This window comes from Dromiciops gliroides, chromosome 2, assembly GCF_019393635.1.
Source record: "Dromiciops gliroides isolate mDroGli1 chromosome 2, mDroGli1.pri, whole genome shotgun sequence".
Classification (NCBI taxonomy): Eukaryota; Metazoa; Chordata; class Mammalia; order Microbiotheria; family Microbiotheriidae; genus Dromiciops; species Dromiciops gliroides.
Genome location: NC_057862.1, coordinates 218,508,578 through 218,532,851, shown reverse-complemented (window position 1 = coordinate 218,532,851; position 24,274 = coordinate 218,508,578). Strand labels below are relative to the sequence as shown.

General features: G+C 36.7%; 1 protein-coding gene across 3 annotated transcripts in view; it reads right to left on the bottom strand.

Annotated features, from left to right (window-relative positions):
* KCNK10 (potassium two pore domain channel subfamily K member 10) overlaps positions 1 to 24,274 on the bottom strand; it is a 214,850-nt gene that overhangs the window by 64,964 nt on the left and 125,612 nt on the right. For all 3 annotated transcript variants that reach the window (XM_043986891.1, XM_043986890.1, XM_043986892.1), the window contains one exon: positions 15,987 to 16,147. In XM_043986891.1, the coding sequence (XP_043842826.1) occupies positions 15,987 to 16,147 (161 nt within the window). The remainder of the gene's footprint in view (positions 1 to 15,986; positions 16,148 to 24,274) is intronic.

The window sequence follows — 24,274 nt, the reverse complement described above, 5'->3', positions numbered from 1 at the left end:
TTTGACATCTCCTTTTCCAGTTCATTTTACAGATAAGGAACTGAGGCAAACAGAGTTAAATGACTGCCCAAGGTCACACAGCTAATAAGTATCCGAGGCCAGATTTTAACTCAGGAAGATGTCTTCCTAACTCCAGACCCAGCACTCTATCCACTGTGCTACCTAACTGCTTGCAGACCATCAAATAGTTAACAAAAGGAAATAATAGAAGCAAAGAAAGGATATTCAGCAAAGTTACAGCATTAATACAATTTAGCACTGCTTCCCAGACTGTGTTGGTCATGTTGGTAGGACAGCTGAGGAAAAGTAATTCCTGCTTATTTGAGGGCCTATTTAATTGAATTTAGGTCACTAGGAAGAAACATCAACTGCCTGAGTCCTAGTTCCCTGAACCAGTTAAGTCTTGCTGATAGTTTTAATGCCTTTTAAGGAAAAACTAACCTAGCTTACAGAGCAGATCTTGCTCTTACCAGAGAAGCACTTCCTGATCTCTGCAGTTATTAGTTCCTCCACAGACTAAAATTACTTTTTTCTTATGATATATAATTACATATGTATATGTTCTTTCCCCCAAAAGAATGACTGTTCCTTGAATACAATTACTGTTGTGTTTTTGTACTCATATCATCATTTATTGGCACAGTGTTTGACACATAAGAAGTCCTTAATAAATGCTTGTTGATTGATTGATTGATGACTGACATCTAATTCTTTTTTATTATAAAAGTTTTTTATTGTTTTCTAGTTACATGTAGAGATAATTTTCAACATTTGTTTTTAGAAGATTTCTAGTTTCAAACTTTTCTCCCTCCCTTCCCTCTCTCCCCTCTCCCGAAAAGAGCAAGCAATCTGATAAAGGTTATATATGTGCAATCACATTAAACATATTTCTGCATTAGTCATTCTGTGAAAGAAGAATCAGAGCAAAAAGGAAAAACCTCAAAAAATAAAAACAAAAAAAAGGGGAAATAGTATGGTTCAATCTGCATCTAGATTCCACACTTCTTCTTTTTCTGAATTTGGAGAGCATTTTCCATCATGAGTCTTTTGGAACTATCTTGGACCATTGTATTGCTGAGAAGAGTTAAGTCTATCACAGTTGATCAACACACAATGTTATTGGTAGTGACATCTAATTCTTCTTTTAAGTCTTTAAGTCCTAGCAACAGACCTCAATTGACATTATCTAAACACAATCATTTGATTTTACAGATGACAAAGCCAAGCCCCATATAGGTTAAAATACTGGACTATACTTTCATAGGTAGTTTTAGTGGCAGAACCAAGCTTTATTCAAGCTATAACTATGAATTTTATAACCTGAGGCAGAGACACCACCAGTAATGACAAAGAGGACAATTTCATAGGAAGAGAAGAACTGTGCTCTTCAATACAAGTGGAAAAAGACTCTCAGTACAAGATGCAGGAATGGTAATCTCTTCTAATTGTGAGGTGCATGGATGGTGGTCTCTAGATTGCTGCAGATGGGGTGCCACACCCCATCCCCAAAGCTAGTATCCTAAGTCAAAGTCCTAGGGTCAAAGTCCTAGTTGTAGTTCTGTCCATGATTCAAACCCAGGGCTCCCGACTCTTCCACTCAGTGTTCTTTCTACTACTCTGGGCTGCTTCACTATATGATTGATGAGGAGCAATATACAGGTCTTCAAGTCAAAGGTTAGCTAGAAGAGCTTCAAAAACTTTATTTAGAAGACACAAACCCCAGCTGCCAATTATTGAGGCATTCTCAGCATGGTCTGGAAGGTACAGCAAGCATTTCTCCACGCTCAGTTATACTGCAGTAATGGCCACTTTTTACAACCCAAATAACACCTGCAGAGGGTTTTTTTTAGTCACCCAAAGCAACCAAGGCAGCAGCAATTGTTAAAATAGATCTCTAGGGACTATTTAGGAATGGTAGGAAGCTAAATGAAGACCAGCAAAATCAAGAGTTTATATTGCGGTTACTAAATGGCCCTTGAAGGGAGGTAGAATTGGAATCTCTCAAAAGTGAACCTTCAGATTATACCTATTTTGTTTTCCTCATAGGAATTTTTTTTTCTTTTTTTTCTTTTTTTTTTTTAAGTGAGGCAATTGGGGTTAAGTGACTTGTCCAGGGTCACACAGCTAGTAAGTGTTAAGTGTCTGAGGCCAGATTTGAACTCAGGTACTCCTGACTCCACGGCCAGTGCTCTATCCACTGCGCCACCTAGCTGCCCCACCTCATAGGAAATTTAAATCCTAGTGTCTATGCATTTAAATTTTAGATACCCACAGTCAAAGTAAGGGAGAGAATTGAGGGAATTATCCAAATATATCACAGGATTACATATATAGACCTGGAAGGGACCACAGAAACCATTTAGTCTAATGCTCTCATTCAAGACATCTAGAATGTTAAGGGCCTTACCTAAGGTCACATAGGCAACAAACAGCAGTCATGGAATTTGAACCCATGCCCTCTGACTCCAGAGCCACTACTATATTCACTCTAATATGCTGCCTCCTTAATCCAGTGAAATAAAAATGTTTCCCAATAATAGAAATAACTACCCCAATTGCATAGAGTATTCCAGCTATGAAAATTATACTCTTCAATTCTACCCTGAGTTTTCAACATGGGACAGATTACACAAAGTATGGAGATGAGGCAGACGAATAGACAACGTAGAATATCTACCAAGTTATTCTTTCTTATTGTTCGTGAGCAGAAAAGATGAAAGACAAAGGTCAAGGGGCAGCATGGGCCTACCTCATGGTACCTTTGTGTATTATGCATCTAGTTTGATATAGTGCCTAAGGACAAAATTGAGAAAGGAGCATTTACTAATTTGAAAATCATAATAGGAAAATACAGTCAACAAGCACTTATTGCTTACCATATGCTAGACACTGTGCTAAGTGCTAGAGATACAAATCAAGGCAAAAACAGTCCCTGCTCTCAAGGAAATGACATTCTAATGAAGGATACAACAATAACCAGTTCCATACAAGATATTTACAGAGTCGTGTGACCCTGAGCAAGTCATTTCACCCTCAGTGCCTCGCAAAAAAAATAATAGGATATTTACAGGGTATATAGAAATTAATCTCAATGGGGAAAGTACTAAAAACTGGAGAAACCAGGAAAAGTCTCCCCTAGAAGGTGGAATATGAGATGATTCTTGAAGGAAGCCAAAGAAACTAGGAAGGGGGAGGTGAGAAGGGGGCAATTTCTAGTCAGTGCAAAGGCACCAAGATGGGAGATGAAGTGTAATGTGTGACAAGCAGTAAATAGATCGTAGAGTATGTGGAAAGTAATAAAGAGGAAGGAGACTGGAAAGATAGGATGGGTCCAGGTTAGAAAACTCTTTAAATGCCTAATGGATTATTTTATATGGTATCTGGGCAGAGGATGGATTGGGGTTGGGAGAGAACTGAGAAAGTGAGGCCAGTTAGATGATTATTATACTAGTTCAAGTGAGAGATCACGAGAGTCTAAGTTATGCCTGTGTGCCTGAGCGAGTAGAGAGAAGGAAAAATAAATGAGAGAAACAACTGGAGTTATTTTAACAAATGTTAACATATTAAGAACTAATTGGGGGCAGCTAGGTGGTACAGCAGATAGAGCACTGGCCCTGGAGTCAGGAGAACGTGAGTTCAAATCTGGCCTCAGACACTTAACACTTACTAGCTGTGTGACCTTGGGCAAGTCACTTAACCACAATTGCCTCACAAAAAAAAAAAAAAGAAAAGAAAAGAAAAGAAAAAGAACTCATTGCCTGCAACTCATTGCACCAGAGTTAGTGTAAAGGAGATACAAAATTTAGATAACCTGGTGCCAGTCTTCCCAGAGTTTATAGTCTGGTATAGGATGTTACACATGCACAAATAAATATGATGCAAAATAATATAAGTACTACTGTAGGCCAGGATATTGGTAGAATAGGGACAGTGTGATTTAACCCTTTACACACACACAGAATACCAGCTGGGATATGCTATGATACAGACCTGGGTCAGACTGAGTTAACTTTACTCCCAGGTAAACTGATCTGGCACCAAATTGTGGATCCCCTGGGGAAGAAGAATGTAAAAGTTTTTAAAGTATTGTAGAGAGTATTTGAGACCCCAGGGATTCTCCTTGCCAACTGCTTTTAACCTCTTTGTTGGTAGCTTTTACCACTTTTTAACTCCCTTGGGAACTGCCGTTATCTGGGGTTATTGGAATATGATTTTAGTTTAAAAAAAGACTTTATTTGAAGCCTCAGGTTTGCACCAAATATAAAAACTACAATCCCAACAGGAAAAATGCTATATGAAATCTAAGGGGGCAAAGGTCATTGCTAAGTAGAAGGATAAGAGAAGATTCCCTAAAGGAAGAGTACTTCGGAGGTTACAGCAGACAGAAGAGGGTTGCTTTATGTAAAGCATCTATAGAGATTTCAAAATTGGGTACTTTATGAAAAAATCTAAAACTAACAAGACAAAATATAATACTGATTCATTTTCATTCAAAAATATATCAAATGCTTACTATGTACAAGGCACTGTGCTAGAGCTAGGGAATGCTAAAAAAAATCTATCAATAGTGTATACAATGTGTAAGGAATTGTTCTAGGTCTAGCTTCTTAAACTGTGGGTCAAGATTTCACATGGGGTTTTGTAACTCAGTGTGGAGATCATGAAAAACTTAACAACAGTAAAAAGTTATGTATACCTATTTTATATACCTATATACTTGGGGTCTTGTAAAAATTTCTTGGGCAGAAAGGGATTGCTAGCATAAAAAGTTTAAGAAGCCCTGGTTCCAGGAACAACAACAAAAAAAAAGTTAAAAAGGCACACAGTTCCTCTCTTCAAGTAGACACTGTGAAAAAAGTGCCAGGTTTGAAGTCAGACGATGTGGGTTCAAAACCTGACTTTGCTATTTATTCTATTTGGATCCCTATGATCTAAAAAGGGAGGATATAACATATAATATATAAGTTGTCTTGACTTTTGTCTTGCCACTGAACTTGATCACTGAAAAGAGAGTGAGGCTAATGACTTTGTGCAACTCTGCCATTGATCCTCTTTGAAACTGAAGGACAAACAACAAAAACAATAATGTGCACACAGAAAGTATAATGCTGGAAAAAATTAGGAATAAAGAATTTGAGGACCAAGAAATTATTTTCAACTGGAAAGATTAGGGAAAGCTTTATTCAGGAGGTGATAACGGAGGTGGAACCTGAAAGGGAGAAAAGGATTTCAATAGATGTTACAGGAATGGAAGGTAGTCTTGGGACTTCTACAGGATGATGTCAAAGAATAGCTAACAGTCAGTTTCGCTGAAATATCAGACACCTGAAGGGGAGTGGTGCAAAATTAAGAAAAAATGAGTTAATATGTGGACCTTGAAGAGAAAAATGTCAACAGGCAGCAATGAGGGAGTATATTCTAGTCAAGAAGGATAATCCTCTCACTATACTTTGTGCTGAAGAAACCACACTCTTACTCTTATTCTGTATTCTCTCTTGTATGATACATTTGAAAAGGGACATAGACAGACTGGAGCACATGCAAAGGTAGAACTGGGGGGGGGTATCAATACCATGTACCACAAGGTTTCGTTGAAGAAATTGGTGTTGTTGAAGCTGGATGAGGGAAATCTTAGAGTGGACATGTTAGCTTTATTCATCTATATGAAGGGTGCTCATGTAAGAGAAAATGCCATCCCTCCCATTTAAATGTTTTGGTGGAAGAGCAAGTTATACAATTTCCACAGTTCTGTTTTAGGTCAGCTGAATAACTATTTAGAGAAGGGTGGGGAGACTCCTTTGAAAGACCAATAAAACTTCTTGCAACTATCTTAGTCTTCAGAAAAAAAAAACATCAAAAGTACACTACTAATCAGTCATTAAAGATAAACGTATAAAGAGGAGATAATGGAAATATTAGATTACTTACTTTGTAGCTAAAGTTAGGGCTGGGCTGAGATCATATGTTTGTGGAAGGGATGGTAATTAGGTGTTTTTTTCAGCATGCTTCAGAACCAAGTCCCCAGAAATGTTCCTATAATGATTACAAAGTGAGCTTATGCCCACTTAAAAGAAACCTCAGTCTTTGAATTATTTTTAAGATTTTTGAGACTTCATTTTGAGAATGAAGAGCAGTGAATAAGAAGAATGATGGGATAACTGGAGAATAGGGGGTACTAGATGGAAGAAGGAAAATGGTCCCAGAGAAACAAGTCTTTTGATTGGAGGCCTATAGGGAGACAAGCACATTTTATGTTGTTAAAAAGAATGGGAGGGGGGCAGCTAGGCGGCACAATGGATAGAGCACCAGCCCTGGAGTCAGGAGGACCTGAGTTCAAATCCAGCCTCAGACACTTGACACTTACTAGCTGTGTGACCTTGGGCAAGCCACTTAACCCCAATTGCCTCACCAAAAAAAAAAAGGGGGGGGGGGAAGAAATAGAAATACCACCACTCTGATTATTACTACCCCTGATTTCAAACCTGGAAACTCTTTTATGGCATAGCATCATGGGATTTCTGTGGCCCCCTTTTGCAGATATAATTTAAACCAAAATGCAGGAGAAAGATTCTAAAATCTGAAGCCTGTTATCTGGACCCAAGTAATATCACTACACTAACAGAGTAGTTTTGATTAATAATGCTTCTATAATATAACAGGAACCTATGCAATTCTGTGGCTTTGGCTAGTAGTTTTATTCCTTCCTCCTCTAGTGCTTTAATGCATTCTTTAGGCTCTCTGTGGTTCAGGGCAATTTTTGTGGTAATTTTTATGGATAGATGGCAGATGATGGGAACTGGAATGTGAATATTTCTCCTCTCTATTGAAAAGTCTCAGTGGGAGGTGCTGAGGGTGGTGGAGAGATCCTGGAAATGAACCCTGAAGCAGGGAAGAGGTGAATGGAATTTAACTGCCCTATCATAGCTAGGAGACAAGACTAGGAACCACTAATTGGGATGGGCCAATTGGAAGCTTTTGACAGTTATATGAGCATCCCTCTTGTGTGCTGGCTGAGCTGGGCTGCAGATCTAACAAAAGAGAAGGAAATATTTTGACTATCCACTGAGGCATGTTAACTCAAGTGGTCTCATTTGAAAAGAAGAAGAAGCATATGGCAGCTATGGATGAAATTATTTATCATAATATTGTGAGTGAGATTTTCCCTACCCTTTAGATTTGAGTGATTTAATCAGTATTTAGACTACAAATTGTGATTCAAATGTTTAGGTATTCTTTAGTAGCTTATGCAGATAATAATAGAGTAAATAAGATAGATATTGGTAGAATGAATATACATGTCATATTGTAATCTGATTTTGGATAACTCAGAGTCCATCATCTCAATCTCAATTCACCATCATTCAATTGTGATTAGGCATCTACCAATCAGCTTAAAGGTCAAATAACCAAAATAGTAAGTCCTAAGCTAGAAAAGACCAATCACAACTTAGAAGAGAAGTCAGCTGATAGAAATGGATGAGTCCTCAAGGTGCCATCAAAATACATTCCAAGAGTTGGCAAGCTGGATGATGGTTCCAATGATTTGGACAAACCCAATTGTAAGTCGGATGATGAACTTTGTATACCTACCACTTGTGTGATGTGCAATTGTGAGAGGAGTTTGTCTAAAAATAGTAGAGTCTAAATACTTTATAGCCCTGTCAAGGTATAAAAGCAGTTGAATGACACAACTTGGGGTCTTCTGGTCCTAAACCTGAGAACAGCTTTATTGTAAGACAGGTACAGTTACCCTCTCTCAATAAACCTATTTCCCTAGGGCTTGGAGACTCTGCTGTTTCTTTTCTTTGTCAGACTTAGAAATTTTTGCAACAATATGAGCAGAGTGTTATGGCAGTGTCTAAGTTTCAAGATACTGGGCAATGTTGACTTGCATGTGGGTGATACCACATGGATCTGAACAACCTGGAGGGAGTGACACTAGGGTGAGTGAGTGTCAGAAAAGGAAGAGATTGGCACTGCTGGGAACCCTAGACCCAAGCACCAGCAAAGGGACCAAACCTGAAGAGTAATAAGGCACAGAGTCACATAATTCATGTGAAGATCCAGGAGGAGAGAGAAAGATCACTTCTATAGTAATTCTGGATTCTTTTTCAGCTTGGGAGAGGGAACCTCAACCCCAGGGTTGGTGTTGTAAGCCCACAATGACTATGCATATGTCTGCAGAAGGTCAAACACCACCACATGGGAACATTCTTTGACTGTCCATGAACTCAGATATGTCATTTTTATATTCTCTCATATCTATAATAATTTATTTGATATCAAATTCCTCATCTGTTTCCTTGGTACTTGCAATGTACCTAGCCCAGAGCTAAAAACAAACCTAACACAGATGTCCTCATGGGAAATTCTAAGTAAAAAAACCAGTGTGATAATTGAAAAACATTCAAGAAATGAACTTAGGTCCATATAAGTACACAGTTGCTTTAGGCTACAAGATAAAATACCATTTATCTTCCCTCCTTTTTTTAATTTGTGTGTCCATGCACACACGTATACATACATATAGATATACCCTTCCTTTTTAGTTACTTGCAATTTGACTTCTGACCATATTGAAACTCTTCTCTCCAAAGTTGCTAAAAATATTCTAACTGCCAAATCTGATGGCCTTTTCTCTATACCCTCCTCAATCTCTCTGAAGTATCAAACATTGGACCACCTTTTCTTCCTGGACATTCGATCCTCCCTTGGTGTTCATGATACCTTTTTCTTTTGTTTCTCCTCCTAACTGTCTGATTCCACCTTGCCAATCTCTTCACTGAATCATAATTCATATTACACCAACTAATGGTGGTGTAATCTTCATGTTCTGTCCTAAATCTTCTCTCTCTCTCTCTCTCTCTCTCTCTCTCTCTCTCTCTCTCTCTCTCTCTCTCTCTCTCTCTCTCCAGTACCATATCATCAACTCCCTAATTTCCAATGGATGGCCAAAAGGCATTTCATTTTACACAAAACTCTTGTGTATAAAATAGAACTCATTGTATTTCCCCTAAAAAACCCACCCCTCATCCTAACTTTCTTATTTATATTAAGGATATCCCCATCCTTCTACTCATCTAAATAGACAACCTTGAAGTTATCCTCAACTCTTTCCTCTCCCTCACTCCCTCCCTCATTTAATCAGTTAACTAGTACGGTCAAGCCTAGCTTCTTATCTTATCCCCTTCTCTTCACTTATACAGCTTATCACTTTAATTCAGGCTCATCACCTATCACCTGGAATATTATTGCAAAACCTTCTAACTGGTCTCCTTTCCTTTATCCTTTCCCTACTTAATTCATCCTTTACACAGCTACCAAAATGATATTCCTAAAGCACAGATCTATGTCACTTATCCACTCTAAAAGTTATAATGGCTCACCATTGCCCTTAAGATAAAATACAAATTCTTCTGTTTGGCATTTAACATCCTTCACAATCTGGCTCCTGCCTCCCTTTCCAGATTTAATACACATTGCTACCTTAACACATTCCATTTTCCAGCCAAACTGACCTATGTGCTACTCCTTACATATGGAATCATAGGATTGGAATATCATTGACTTAAAACTGGAAGACTATCTTCAAAATCATTTAGCCCAACCCCTTCAGTTTATAGATGAGGAAAATAAGGAGATTAACTGGTTTGTCCAAGTTGACTTGGCAGTAAGTATCAAGTATTATACATCATTACTACTTTATACAGGTAGTAAGTATCAGAAGCAAAATTTGAACACAGGTCTTTTTGGTCTACCTCCTCCATGGTTTTGCCCAGACTGTCTGGAATGCACTGCCTCACCTCCATCTTTTGAATTCCTAACTTGCTTCAAAGCTCAGTAAAATGTAACTCCTGACTGATTCCCCTCCACCAGCTTTTAGTGATTTTTCCTCCACTAAAATTTTTGTTGTATATAATTTGTATTTTAATGTGTTATTTCCCTGACATAACTTAAGATCCTTGAAGGGAAGAACTATTTTGTTTTACCTCTGTTTTCCCAGAGCATTAGCACAGTGCTTAATAAATGCTTACTAATTGATTAATTAAGAAGACAGTTCCTTAAATTAGAGCTATGATTCTCTCTGACCATCATGAAAACATTTATACTATTATCTAAGTAATTATATTATGGCATCTTTCAGGACTTTACAATCTATACTTTAATTACTATATGTTTCTTTAAGTCATTATAGATATTTTGCAAAAATAACTCTTGATATTTCTTTTTCCTCCACCACTGAAAGTCAGTTATCTCTCAGTCTAAAAATTCAGCCCACCAAAGTATACCCACTGTAAGGTTCGTAGTCATAACTTATCTCTGTTGAACATTTTTATTGCTAATGGGAACTAGCAGCTGAAGTTATACACATGGAGCTGAAAATAACACCCCATTTCCAAAAGAAGGATTTTATTTCCATGAAACAGTAATTAATTTAAGTTAACTCCTTCACTCCTGTGTCAGAGGCACATGTGAAGAAACTGAAGATTCTTTCCAAGTTCCAGTCTTCATTCTTTACCCACGCTTTTCCATATCAAGTATGGATGGTATAGAACCTGGCACTTAGAGTGTCTTTGGCATCCAGCACCTGCTACCTCTTAGAGAACAAAATGATTAATACACTAATTGACTGTTAGTAACAGATTGGAATTGTCACCATCCTTAAGGAGCTGGCAAATTCTGAAGTCTCAAAGTAATTATGACACCAATGAGTCTGGCATGATTTATCATTGTTTTTATTATTATTGTTATTATTCTCATTATCAGTTAGGCACACCCATTACTCTGACTCAAAGAACAAGTAAACATCTATGTCTCACCCTTGGAGGAATAGAAGAAAAAAAAGGTGTCCCTTGATTTCACAAGAAACAACTGAAATAGTTTCTCTGATCACTGTGAAGAAGTACACAACTGTTATTGAATCTAATCCAAAGCCCAATGACAGTCAGCAGATGAGCCCAGGAAATAACACTGTCCAGTTCTGTTGGGCTTCCATAGCATGTGATGGTTCATACATTAAGTCAAATTGATTAAACACTAAGGCATCAGTTGGTGCCAAAGAGCATCTCATCACATGACCCCTCTTTAGATGAAATTTAGGGATCCTTATTTTGCTATCTTTTATGATATAATCATGAATTTTAACAAAAACTTCCCAAAGGTGTATTAAACAGAATAAATCATCACTGACAGCAACAGCTATATTCCAGACTCATACTCAGGGCTAAGAAGTTGATATGAATGACATAGTAAATAAAAGGCAAATCTTGGAGGTAGAAAGACCTAGTTTCAAGTGCTGCTTCTAACATACTAGCTGTGTGATCCTGCTCTAGTCACTCAACCTTTAAGATTATAAGTTTCAGGAAAATTGCTAATTGGCTTGAAAGAAGAGAATTTTCCATAACATTGTAAGAGGTCTGTGTAACGAAGAAACCACAGATCTAGACCAAAAACAAAGCAACAAACAAAAACTCGGGATTAGTGGAGGGCAATTGGTCAGGAAATCTTGATAATAGACACAGTAACTAATTCTATGGTTTTGGACAAGCCATTTCTTTTTACTGGGATTCAACTTCCCATTTTGAAAAAAAAAAGAGAGAGAATTGAACTAAATGGTCTCTAATTCTGGCATTCTGTGGTTTTGTGGCAAGAAGAAAAGGTAGATCAGGAAATAGTCTTCATTAACAGTGGTCTGTGTGGGGCAGCTAGGTGGCACAGTAGAAAGAGCACCGGCCCTGGATTCAGGAGTACTTGAATTCAAATCCGGCCTCAGACACTTAACACTTACTAGCTGTGTGACCCTGGGCAAGTCACTTTAGCTCAATTGCCTCACCAAAAAAACAAAAACAAAAACCAAAAAACAGTGGTCTGTGGTGGTCATTTGACCTCCCTATGATGTATCTTAAAACTAGTAGCAGCTTGGTTGGGCTTGCAAGGACAAAACTTTTGATTATCCCAGAACACACCTGATAGCTCTATTTCATGTTTCCTCTAGATCAATCCCTCCCTTCCTGAAATTAAGTAAGATTTTTCCAGTGAAGTCAATACATTCTTCTTACTTCAACTGCTGACCAAATGGAACCTGACCCTTTTTCTACCTCCTTCCATGATGCAAAATCAATATCATGAGTTTGTGAAGATCCAATCAATCAATCAATCAACAAGCATTTATTAAGTACCTCCTATGTGCCAAGCACTATGCTAAGAGGTGAGAGGACAAGGACAAAAATAAACTAGTCCCAGTTCTTAAGGAGACTGTATTGCATTGAGGAAATGTGAAGAAGGTAGATACAAAATCTTTGCATTTTAAAAAATAGGAGCTGGACCTATGGATTTATTTGTATAGGAACCTCCAGGTAAAAAAATCCTTTCTGTTAAGGAAGGTAGGCACCTTCCCTGTAACTTATAGTTTTAGAGACTTATCTATAGCTGAGGTGTCAAACACTACAAACACTATGACCCATAGGGTATGTGGAGGACAACACTCTTGAGTGAGTCCTGAAACAGATTAAAATGTAATTGGGAAATATTTAAAAACATAAAGAAAATACAATAAAATATAGATAACATTACATTTTAAAACTAAATCGGGGCAGCTAGATGGCGCAGTGGATAGAGCACCGGCCCTGGAGTCAGGAGTACCTGAGTTCAAATCCGGCCTCAGACACTTGATACTTAATAGCTGTGTGACCCTAGGCAAGTCACTTAACCCCAATTGCCTCCCTAAAAAAAAAAAAAAAACTAAATCAAGGTGCTACCATAGCAATCCTTATGTGTGGGTTACTGACCCATTTTCTATTTGAGTTTGTCACCACTGGTCTAGAGCAGAGATGAGCAACAGAACTCCCCAATACGGTGGAACTGAATTATAATGGAATTGGGAAATGTTTCTCAAAATAAGTAAAAATACAAGAAAGATAATGTCAATTTGTGGTTTTCTAAGTCAATATGCAACCCACAAGGATCTGTTTCTATTTAAATTTGATCCCACTGATCTGGGATTTGGAAAGGCTTTATATAAGAGTTGGCACTTTAGCTGATTTTTGAAGGAAGATGAGAAAGATAAGAAGTGGAGATGAGTAGGGCTTCATATATTAATCAGTTGTCATTTGTCTTCATACATGTGTGTGGTAGGGGAATGAGAGAGCATAATGTAGTGAGAAAAATCCTGGATTTGAAGTCAAGGAACTCTTGTTCAAGTCCTGCCTCAACACTTACTAACTATACAAAGATTTACCAATAGTGGAGAAACTTTCCCTCAAGTCCTCTCTATGACATTTACTAACTATCTGACTGTGGCTAAGTAACTTTTCCAAGCCTCAGTTTCACTATCTTTCTAAAATGGGGATAATAATACCTGCCCAACATACTTCCTAAAGACATTTGTGAAGGAAATAGTCTGTAAACCTTAATTGCTACATAAAGGTATTATTATAATTTTATAACATATCTAGCAAAAAGTATTGGGTCTTATTTTTGCCACCAGAATTCCACATGCAAGGAGCATATGTTAGTTGATTCTTAATTTGCATAGCCAGGAAGTATTCCATTGGTTTTCTCCAAATTCTAATCACCTCACTTTCTAACATAATCCTCAATCATTTGATGAGCAGAAATGTTTTATTTATATTAGCAAAACCAGTTTGAGAATATTAGAAAGCCTCAATACTTCAAATTAATCCAAGCCTTTCAGTAAAACTTCATTTCAACAAGGATGGACCAGTTACTGGTGAAATGAAATGCTAGGTTGTAAAGCTCCATCTCAAACATCAGTTGAACTAGATATCTTGAGATGTGTGGGCTTAAGGGAAGAGATAATTAATACTAGCTATTCTTTTGTCTGCAAAAATATACTATGAGATATACTACTGGATTCACAAGGGGGAGCAATCTCAATTCTTTGAGAATAGGGATTGATTTATCTGTTGTATTTTTATTCCCAGACCTTAGCACAGTGCCTAACACATAGTAAGAGCTTAATATGTGCTGATTGGTTGACTGAATAGATGCATTTTTTAAATGATCTTTTCTTTTATATAGAAAAATGATTTTAAAAACTGCAAGGGATGTCAGAGGTCATCTAAATTCTTCATTTTATAAGGGAGAAGGAAAGGAAAAAGCATTTATTAAGCACCTATTATGTCCTGGGCACTGTGCTAAGCCCTTTAAAAATATTTTCTCATTCAATACTAACAACAACCCTGGAAGACGGGTGTTATTATTATCCTTTTTTTACAACTGAAAAACAGTACCAGAGTTTACATAACTTGGCCAGGATCATTGATGTCATAGGTATCTGAGGCCAAATTTGAACTCAGATCCTTCTGACTCTAAACCCAGTACCCTATTCACTTTTCCAACTACCTGAGAAAATATGAGGCCCCTAAAAAGTAAATAAAAGGGGAAAATGGTGAAACTAGTTGAAAATTTTAATATCTTTCATTTGGAACTATGGTTTGGGGGATATTTTGTTACAATGATCCATTTCCCAACTTCAAGATGATTTATGAGTGCTATTATTTGGTAAGGAGATGTTTCAAAGGAGTTCAAAAAGGCTTTTAAAGATGGTGTCACAATCTCTAATTTAGGAAGCCGTGAACATCAATGAGAAGGCTTTTAAGTTGAGCTCTACACAGTTTCCACAGTGACCACTGCAGAGAGCAGGTGCATCCCTGATAAGGGCATGCAACATTTCTGGGCAAATATTTTGAGGTTTTTTAAAAAGCCAATTTCTCTGCATTGCTCAGATGAAACATGAATGGATGGCACACTAAACCAAAAATCTGTGCTCAGCATCAAATTTCAAAGCAAGTTCAATCTCTGGAGAAAGGCCCATTTAAAGAAACCGTCTGTGGTTAATTCTAAAAATAAGATAAGGCCCTAAACTCTAGAAACATACTCCCTCAGGAAAAAAATACAGTATTTCAGTATATTCGTTGTATGCTTTTACCAAATAACTAGATTTGGTTGTAGTGGCATAAAACGCTAGTCAGAATGAAGAACCATTGTTACCCAACATCAGGCCATTGATGGATTCTTGTTAATATCTGAGGTAATTTTAAAATCTTAACTAAGTACAAGAAAGCACGCGCTGGGATGGTTTAAAAGACACCCAGAATTATGCTAATAGTGGAAAATATAGTAGACACTGTCTAGTTAAATTTAACCTTATGCATAAACAAGGCAGACAAACCTCCCACTTGGTATGACTCGAAGGGCACTGGGAAGGATCTTATTTCTAAAGATCTGTCCCACTTTCCTGTCACTTTAGGAAATTATTTCACTTCTGGAGTTGTCATGGTAGATGAATATTGTGCCCACTTTTGTGTGCTCAGAAATGCTACTTAGTGAGAAGGTTTTAATAAGTCAAGCCTCCTTAACAACCCGCCATTCAGGTTAGGCTAGTTCTTTTCTTAAAAGCCAACAAAGCTATGTCCAAGATTTGACTGCCCATGAACCTAAGGTTCATTGACATGGCTTCCTATTCATAGAAAGGTATAAAAAGCCCCTTTCACATGGATTCAGAGCCCTTAATTTGGCTGATGTCTCAGTCATGGGAATCACTATACCTTGCCTTGCTGACCACATAGATGGCCTTTCAGATAGAGATGAAGCAGGACTAAACAAAGTAGCCTTGTTGAGTATCGTTTCTATTCTGTGGCTAAGTAAGCCTCCTTTTTTGTTGATTATCAAAAGCCCTACCACTATCTCATTTCATTCTAATATCAGACCAACATTACCTGCTTGATTCAGGTTCAGATCATTACAAAAGGATTTCTTGAAATGTGACATTACTCAACTTCCAGGGTCATACACAGAGTACATCTGTTGGAACATTTGTAACGATGTAGGATAAGATCATAAAATTAAATTACTCAATTAAAAACATAATAGGCCACTAAAAATTCCTTCTGGATTCTGGGTGCAGAGAATAAAAGAGTTGTCATGGTAATAAGCAATTGGGCCATAGGTCTGACAGTACTTACCCGAAAGACCCGCTCCACTCTTGCAATACTTTTCCCAAAGATAGTTCCAAGCTGATCTCCAATTCCCGCCAATAAGAAACCAAAGAGTGGAATTCCAAAGATGGCATACAAAATACAAAAGATTTTGCCTCCTTCAGTGCTTGGAGCAATATTTCCATATCCTAGTGTTTCAATAGAAAAAGAGAGTGAAGTATAAGGCATCAGAGAAATTAAATTAAGGAACAAAATAGTCAATGTTATCTTCTTTGTCCAGAGTCCTACATCCTTCCATTTTAAGAGCTTGATAAAATTGCCATTTTAAATGTTTAACAAAATAAATATAGGAAATGTCAATGTATGGTTTTCTAAGTCAATATGCAGCTCACAAGGAATTGTTCCCATCTGAGTTTGATACCACTAGTCTAGAGTGGAGATTGGTGACAAAACTCCCTAATACAGTGGAACCAAATTAAAATGGAATTGGAAAATGTTTAACAGAATAAATCACATTACAATATAGATAATATTTACAATTTTTCTTCCTTATCTTATTTAACTAAACAATATCATATACAGAGTAGTCATTTTAAAGCCAGGTATATCTTGTTTTGGGACCATGAGCAATGTATTTCACCTTTCGTCTCCTCGGTTTCCTCCTCTGTAATTCTGATAATTGTGAAGGCTTAAATAACTAAAAATCAGACATTGGTATTGGGACTTTCCAATGAAGAAACACCCTCTTGACAATACAGATCAGAAAAAAAATGCCTCAGATTCAGTGACCAACCCAGGATGATGACCTACAACTAGTAGATGTTAAAGGTGGAATTCAAACCAAGGTCTTCCTGACCCTGATTCAAAACTCTAATCTATGTTATCTCTCTGACAGCCCTGAGATTCAAATGAGATAATGTATGTAAAGAATTTCACAGACCTTAAAATGGTGCATAAATGTCACATTAATAATAATTATTATTGTTGTTGTTATTATTATTATTATATGTTATCCCTCCAAACTAGAAAATATACATGAAGGAACATAGTAAGCTGGTTCTAAATTTAGTAAATTTGAGATTTGACTTCTTTAGTTAGACTACTTAGTGCTACAAACTTAGATACAAGAAATAATGGTCTCTATCCAGGGTTCATAACCATTTTTGTGCACTGGAGCTCTGTGGCAACCTGGTGAAGACCACAGATCCCTTCTCAGAATACTATTTTTTAAATACATAAAATGAAATATATAGGATTATAAAGGAAATTCAATAAATCTACATAATACTATAATTGTTCCCATCCAAATTCATAGACCACCCCTGAAATCTATTCAGAGACCCAAGGTTTACATAGATTCAGACATTGTAAATCATATAAGGTGAGTAGCAAGGGGGAGAAAATAAGGAAAATTAGTATTTTGACCCTTGAAGCAGTAAAGTACGTGGTAAATCCCTGTTAAAAGCCCAGTTACAACACGTGCACTATTTAGTAATCGTTTGTGTATAATTCCAAACACAATAGTCCATAAAATGCTCTTAAAATATAACGAGATCATAAACTCCTTGACACAAGGACTATCCTCAATTCCATCCAATTTGAAAAGCATTTATCAAGTCCCCAACTATATTCAAAGTACTGTGCTAGGTATTCTGGAGGATGCAAAGATGCAGAGGCAGAGTTCTCACCCTTAAGGAACAACCATGTCATCTTGTAGGGATAGACAATGCAAATGTCTGTTGTCTCCCCCTTAGAACTGGAGCTGTTTGAGAACAGGAAGTATCTCACTTTTCTATGTATATCCCCAGAACTTAGCTTTGCATAAAATGAACTTAAACATTGGGGCAGGTAGGTGGCATGCTGGCTCTGGAGTCTGGAGGACCTGAAATCAAATTGATTTCAAATTGATTCAAATCCCATCTCAGACACTTACTAGCTGCTTGACCCTGGGCAAGTCACTTAACCCTGTTTGCTTCAGTTCCTCATCTATAAAATGAGCAGGAGAAGGAAAGGGCGAACCACTTCAGGAGCTTTGCCAAGAAAGGAGTCACAGAAAGTTACAGAGAGTGGGATGGGACTGAAATGACTCAATAACAAGCATAAAAAATGCTTTATTCCTTCATTAATATGCAAATATCTAGAATTGCAAAATAAGAAGCAGTAAGTTGAGGGATAAGGACCAAAGTATCATTTTACTCTTTATATCTCTAGTGCTTTGCACAGTACCTTGAACATAACAGACATGTTATAAATATTTACTATTAAATTGAATAATGACTTCATTTGAAAAAAAGTCCTAATATTCAGTTTTTATATGATAGGGATAAAATAAAATAATATTTACAAAGAGTTTAACATAGTGTTTGGCACAGAGTAGGTGTCATATTAATTCTAATTCCTATCCTTTCCCTCCTCCTTAGTCCCAATATTTGTGTTCTCAAGCGTTTATACTGAATATCCATCTCTATAATCAGCAGAAGTGTCATGAATGCATCATCATACTCAATTAATGTTTGTTGATTTGGAATGAAATGGAATGGAAGTGAGAAGAAAAAGCATTACTGGTGAGAGAGAGATTTGGAACATAGAACATTTCTAAATATGTCAAAATTGTTTATTTCATTTTGGAAAAATAAAAATGTTTAAGAAACAGAGAGAGCTGGAAAGCACCTTAGAGACCAGACCATCTAATCCAATATCCCTCATTTTGTAGATGGGGTCCCAGGGAAGTTAGGTGATTTACAAAAGGTCACAAGGCAGTCAAAAAAATCAGAGGAACAATTTGAACTCAAAACCTTAGACTCCTGAATATTTCCCACTGTGCCATGCTACTGTTTTATTGTTCTTTTACCATTTTGGAGAGCCATCTGGAATTATGCTCAAAGATTTTTTAAACTACTTATACTCTTTGACCCAGAAATACCACTACTTGGTCTATTTCTAATGACAATTAGGGAAAAAGGAAAATATGTGTTCTAAAATGTTTATAGTAACTCTCTTTGTGGTGGCAAAGAACTAGAAATTGAAGGGATGCCTACTATTAATTGTGGAATGGCAGAACAACTTGTAGTATATGATTATGATGGAATTCTACTGTGCTACAAGAAATGATGAGCTCAGTGATCTTAGGAAAACATGGAAAGACTTGTACAAAATAATAAAGAGCTAAATGAGTAGAACCAAGAGAACATTTTACACAGTAACAGCAACATTTTTTTTAAGAATGACTTTGAGTGAATAAATTATTTTGACTTATGAATACCAAAACTAACTATAAAGAACATGTGAAGAGGGGCAGCTAGGTGGCACAGTGGATAAAGCACCAACCTTGGATTCAGGAGGACCTGAGTTCAAATCGGGCCTCAGACACTTGACACTTACTAGCTGTGTGACCATGGGGCACATGTGTGTGCCCATGTGTGACCATGCGTGACCCTCATTGCCCTGCCCCCCCAAAAAATATATATTTGAAAAAATATGCTATCTACATCCAGTGAAAGAACTGATAAATACAAGTATGCATAGAATGATTTTAATATCTATAGATATATAGATACACGCACCTAGTTTTGTTTAATGGTAGCCATCTCTAGGGCAGGGGAAGGGAAGAAAAAAAGAAATTTACATGATAATATATGTTTTAAATGAATAACAAGTTGTACACAGTAAATTTACACTTTTATATGCAATCTTTTTACTGTACTATTTTATAGAAATTATTGTTTTATTCAATAAATTCTAAATTCTAAAACTAATTGTCACTTCTCAGTAACCATACCTTTCACCATAGAACTCTGCTTATAAAAAAAAACAATTCAACAAAACAATTCAACATTTTAGCCATATCTGAAGATGTGCGCCTCATTCCATACCTATAGTCCATTATTCTTCTGCTGAAATGCAGGAAGCATGAATCACCGTCAGTACCTTTATGACACCATTGGTCACTGCACTTATTGCAGTTCTGAAATTTTTCAGTGTTATTTTCCTTTATGTAATTGTATTCAACATGTAAACATTGTTTTCCTAGCTTTGCTCATTTTATTCTGCATCAGTTCATATGGGCCTTTCCAAGTTTCTCTGAATTCTTCATAATGATATTTCTCACAGTAAAAATTCCACTAACTATTCTATTAATCCAGTTAATATGCGTGACAATCTTATATTTCAGTGTTAGCCTGGGGCTGAATAGATAAGAGGCATTCTTCCCTTAAATTGTGGTAATATAAAACTGTGATTTCATCAACTATAGGACCCTCCTAGTATGGTAAATCCCTCCACCAACTCAGAACACAATCTCTCCACGATTTAGCAGGTTATTCCTAGCAAATTACCCAAGGTTAAGTGACATGCCCAAGGTCATATAGCTAATATATTGTAGTGTCAGAAATGATATTTGAACCCAGATGTTTCTGACTCAATGCCTGGCATTCTATCCACTATGCAACACTGTCCTATCTTCTTTCAGTAAATTGGGTTATTCATTTTGGAGTGAATTGTTAATTGATGAAAAGAGGTGCTTGATTGTGATCTTAGTTATCAGCATGTAAGCCTCATATTTAAATCTGAATTTGGAAGTTTCCTTTAATCCCCTCTACTCATTAACTGATGTTTCTTCTTGTGTAGGGGTTAGCTTATTTGGCTATTTCATTTTCAACTTTCCATTAAGAATTATTCAAACCTTCTATCACAAATCCTCTGAATTAAATTTTCCATTTCTTAAGTAGAGTTTCAGTTTTCATAATTATTCCACTTTTTTATAATTTTTCTTTCAATTTAGTCATAAGTTCTGGTCTCAGTTTATTAACTTTTTCTTTTCTTTTCTTTTCTTTTCTTTTCTTTTCTTTTTTGGTGAGGCAATGAGGGTTAAGTGACTTGCCCAGGGTCACATAGCTAATAAGTGTCAAGTGTCTGAGGTCAGTTTATTTTCTAAATTATTTTTGAAAATATTCTTCAAAAGTAAGAACTAAAAGACTCTTGGGTACTCCCTTTAGAAGGATCCTATTTAAATGTAAATAATACCATCTACAATATAATAAATACATTTCTATGTTTTGATATGGCCCAGTAGTAAGGTTACTCCCAGAATCATACTACTGATTTAAAGGAACATTTCAGATTCCCACTGTCCCATAACTGCCTGATTATTTTTGGTAAATATGTATTTTTTCAGTCTAAATATCACTTTAAGAAACCAAGTATAAACACAGGCAAACACATTCAAGTTTTTAACACCCTAAAAGGATAGTATAAAGGAAACAGACACATGCTGCTTTCCAGGCTCTAAATGAAGATCTCACCCACCCTCTGAATAGGGGAGTCCCAAATGACTGAAGCCTATAGCTGCTGAATATAGAAGAAAAAATGTTGATGGAAGGATCTGGCTCTTACTTTCATTTTGGCTTTGTAAACAACTAAAATTTACAAATAATGCACAGTTCAGCACAATCTAACTTTCTAGGTTTTATCTATTGGCCAAAGATCAGTCATGAAGCTTTTTGAACCTTGATTGTTCATAAGGATTTGATTTACCAAACCTAAATGGGGGTAGAGGAAGAAATGATAAGCCCAAAACATAATTTGTTTTAAATTAATGCTTTTTCCAGCCATTTCTTTTTTCTGCTGTGAAGCAAGTATCCTAGAAGAGTCACTTTAGGCCTTTTAATCATTTTAGCAAGGAAAAATACCTTGCTGAACACCTCTTGCCACTGAAAAACCCTTACTGGAATTAATTGAGGGTAGGGCACCTCTAACAGATAGCATCATTAGTCTGTGCCAAAAGCAAAAATAGAATCATTTTTATGTCAGTCATTAAAACTGCATCTCTCATGGTCAAATGGAAAAAGTGTTGCATTTGGACTCAAAAGTCCTGTATTTGACTCCAGGCTCTGACTGTAAGAATTCTCCCTCATTTATATGCAACTGAATTGCCTTTAAAAGTGGATCTGAGGCCATATTTTAATCATTTGCTCTGAGCACCAAAATGGGTATTTAAGATTCTATGATTCTAAGATGAGCCACCTTTTGGTTGATTAAGATTAAAATTAATAGTAAATATTCAGAGGCAGTCACAGTCATGAAAACAGACAATTCTAAGGGAAATATTTCACAATCCAAATAGCAACCATATACTACTTTGAACAAGTTACATACCAACTTTATGGTTCCCATGCTTGAGAACAGAATAGTTAACAAATTACAGTGTGTAAAAAGGAGTAAAATATGCCTTGAGTTACTTAAGTTCAATCATTATGGTCTATTTCACAACTACATATCACTTGTATAAAAAGTGAAGATATTTGATTAGTGTGGGGGTAGAGCCAAGATGGCAGATTGGTGGCAGCAATCCAGCCAAACTCTCTCAATATTCCCCTCCAAACAATTTTAAAATAACACCTCACACAAAATTTTAAAGTGGCAGAGCCAACAAAAAGTCAGAGTAACACTTTTTTTTTCCATCCTAAGACAATTTAAGAGATTGAAAGAAGAAATCTGTAACAGGGTGGGTCAAGCCTAGAGAACATCATGTAACAGTACAAACAGCGGGCTTTGGAGGCCCACCTTTCATCAGATCAATCCCCTTAGAAACATAGAAAACTTGCAGACCCTCCTAACTTGCTCTGCAAACAGCAGCACAAAAAAGTCTGAAACTTAAGACATTGCTTCCCAATACCTAGGTGGGCAGAGCCCAACTTTAACATAAAGTTCAGTCAAGAAGTAGGTTGAAGGGGGCAGCTAGGTGGCACAGTGGATAGAGCACTGGCCCTGGATTCAGGAGGACCTGAGTTCAAATCAAGCCTCAGACACTTGACACTAACAAGCTGTGTGACCCTGGGCAAGTCACTTAACCCTCATTGCCGCCCCCCACACACACACACAAAGAAGTAGGCTGAAAATGAGAAAAGAAAAAAAGAACTTGACCATAAAAAGTCACTATCATGGCAGGGAAAACCAAGACACAAACTCAGAAGACAACAACCACTTGAGTGGAGGCAGGGGGGGGAAAGCTATAAGCTAAACCTCAAAAAAAAAAAATGGCTAAATGGACACAAGCCCAACAAGAATTCCTGAAAGAGTTAAAGAAAGAGATAAAAGTGGTTGAGGGAAAATTGGGGAAATAAATGAGAGTGACACAAGAAAATTATGAAAAGATAATTAACATTTTGGCACTAGAGGCAGAAAGATTTACTGAAGAAAAGAACGCTTTAAAAAGCAAAATTGGCCAAATGAAAAAAGAGATGCAATAGCTCACTGAAGAAAATAATTCCTTAGAAATTGGAATTGGACAAGTGGAAGCTAATGACTCCATGAGTCATAAAGAAACAATAAAACAAAGTCAAAAGAATGAAAAATAGAAGAAAATGTGTAATATCTCACCAGTGAAACAGCTGACCTGGAAAATAGATCAAGGAGAGATAATTTAAGAATTATTGAACTACATGAAAACGAAGATAAAAATAGAGCCTTCATACCATATTTCAAGAAATTACATAGGAAAACTTCCCCCATATCTTAGATCTAGAAAGTAAAATAGAAATTGAAAGAATTTACCAATCCCCTCCCAAAAAAGATCCTAAAATTAAAACTCTCAGTAATATTATAGCCAAATTCTAGAGCTCCCCTGTCAAAGAGAAAATATTGCAAGTAGCCAGAAAGAAACAATTAAAATATCATGGAGTCATAGTCAGGCTCATGCAAAATTTAACTTCCACGTTAAAAGGAGTGGAGGGGGGCGGCTAGGTGGCACAGCGGATAAAGCACTGGCCCTGGATTCAGGAGTTCCTGAGTTCAAATCCGGCCTCAGACACTTAACACTTACTAGCTGTGTGACCCTGGGCAAGTCACTTAACCCCATTGTCCCGTAAAAAAAAAAAAAAAAGGAGTGGAGGGCTTAGAATGATATTCTAGAAAGCAGAAAAGCTAGGATTACAACCACAAATACCCAGCAAAACCAAAAATAATCCATCGGGGGAAAATAGATATTTAATGAAAAGAAGATTTTCAAGCATTCCTAATAAAAAGACCAGAGCTGAGTAGAAAATCTGACATTTAAACACAAGACCCAAGAGAACCATAAAAAGGTAAGTATAAAAGAGAAATCATAAAAAGACTCAATAAATTTAAACTGTTTACATTTCTATATGAAAAGATTCATGTAACTACGAAGAGCTTTATCATTATTAGGCCAGTTAGAAGCAGTCTACATGGACAAAGGACATGGGTGTGAGTCAATTATGTTGGAATGATTTCAAAACAAAAGTGAAGGGATGAGAAATAGAGATGCACTGGGACAAAGAGAAAGGGAGAGATAAAAT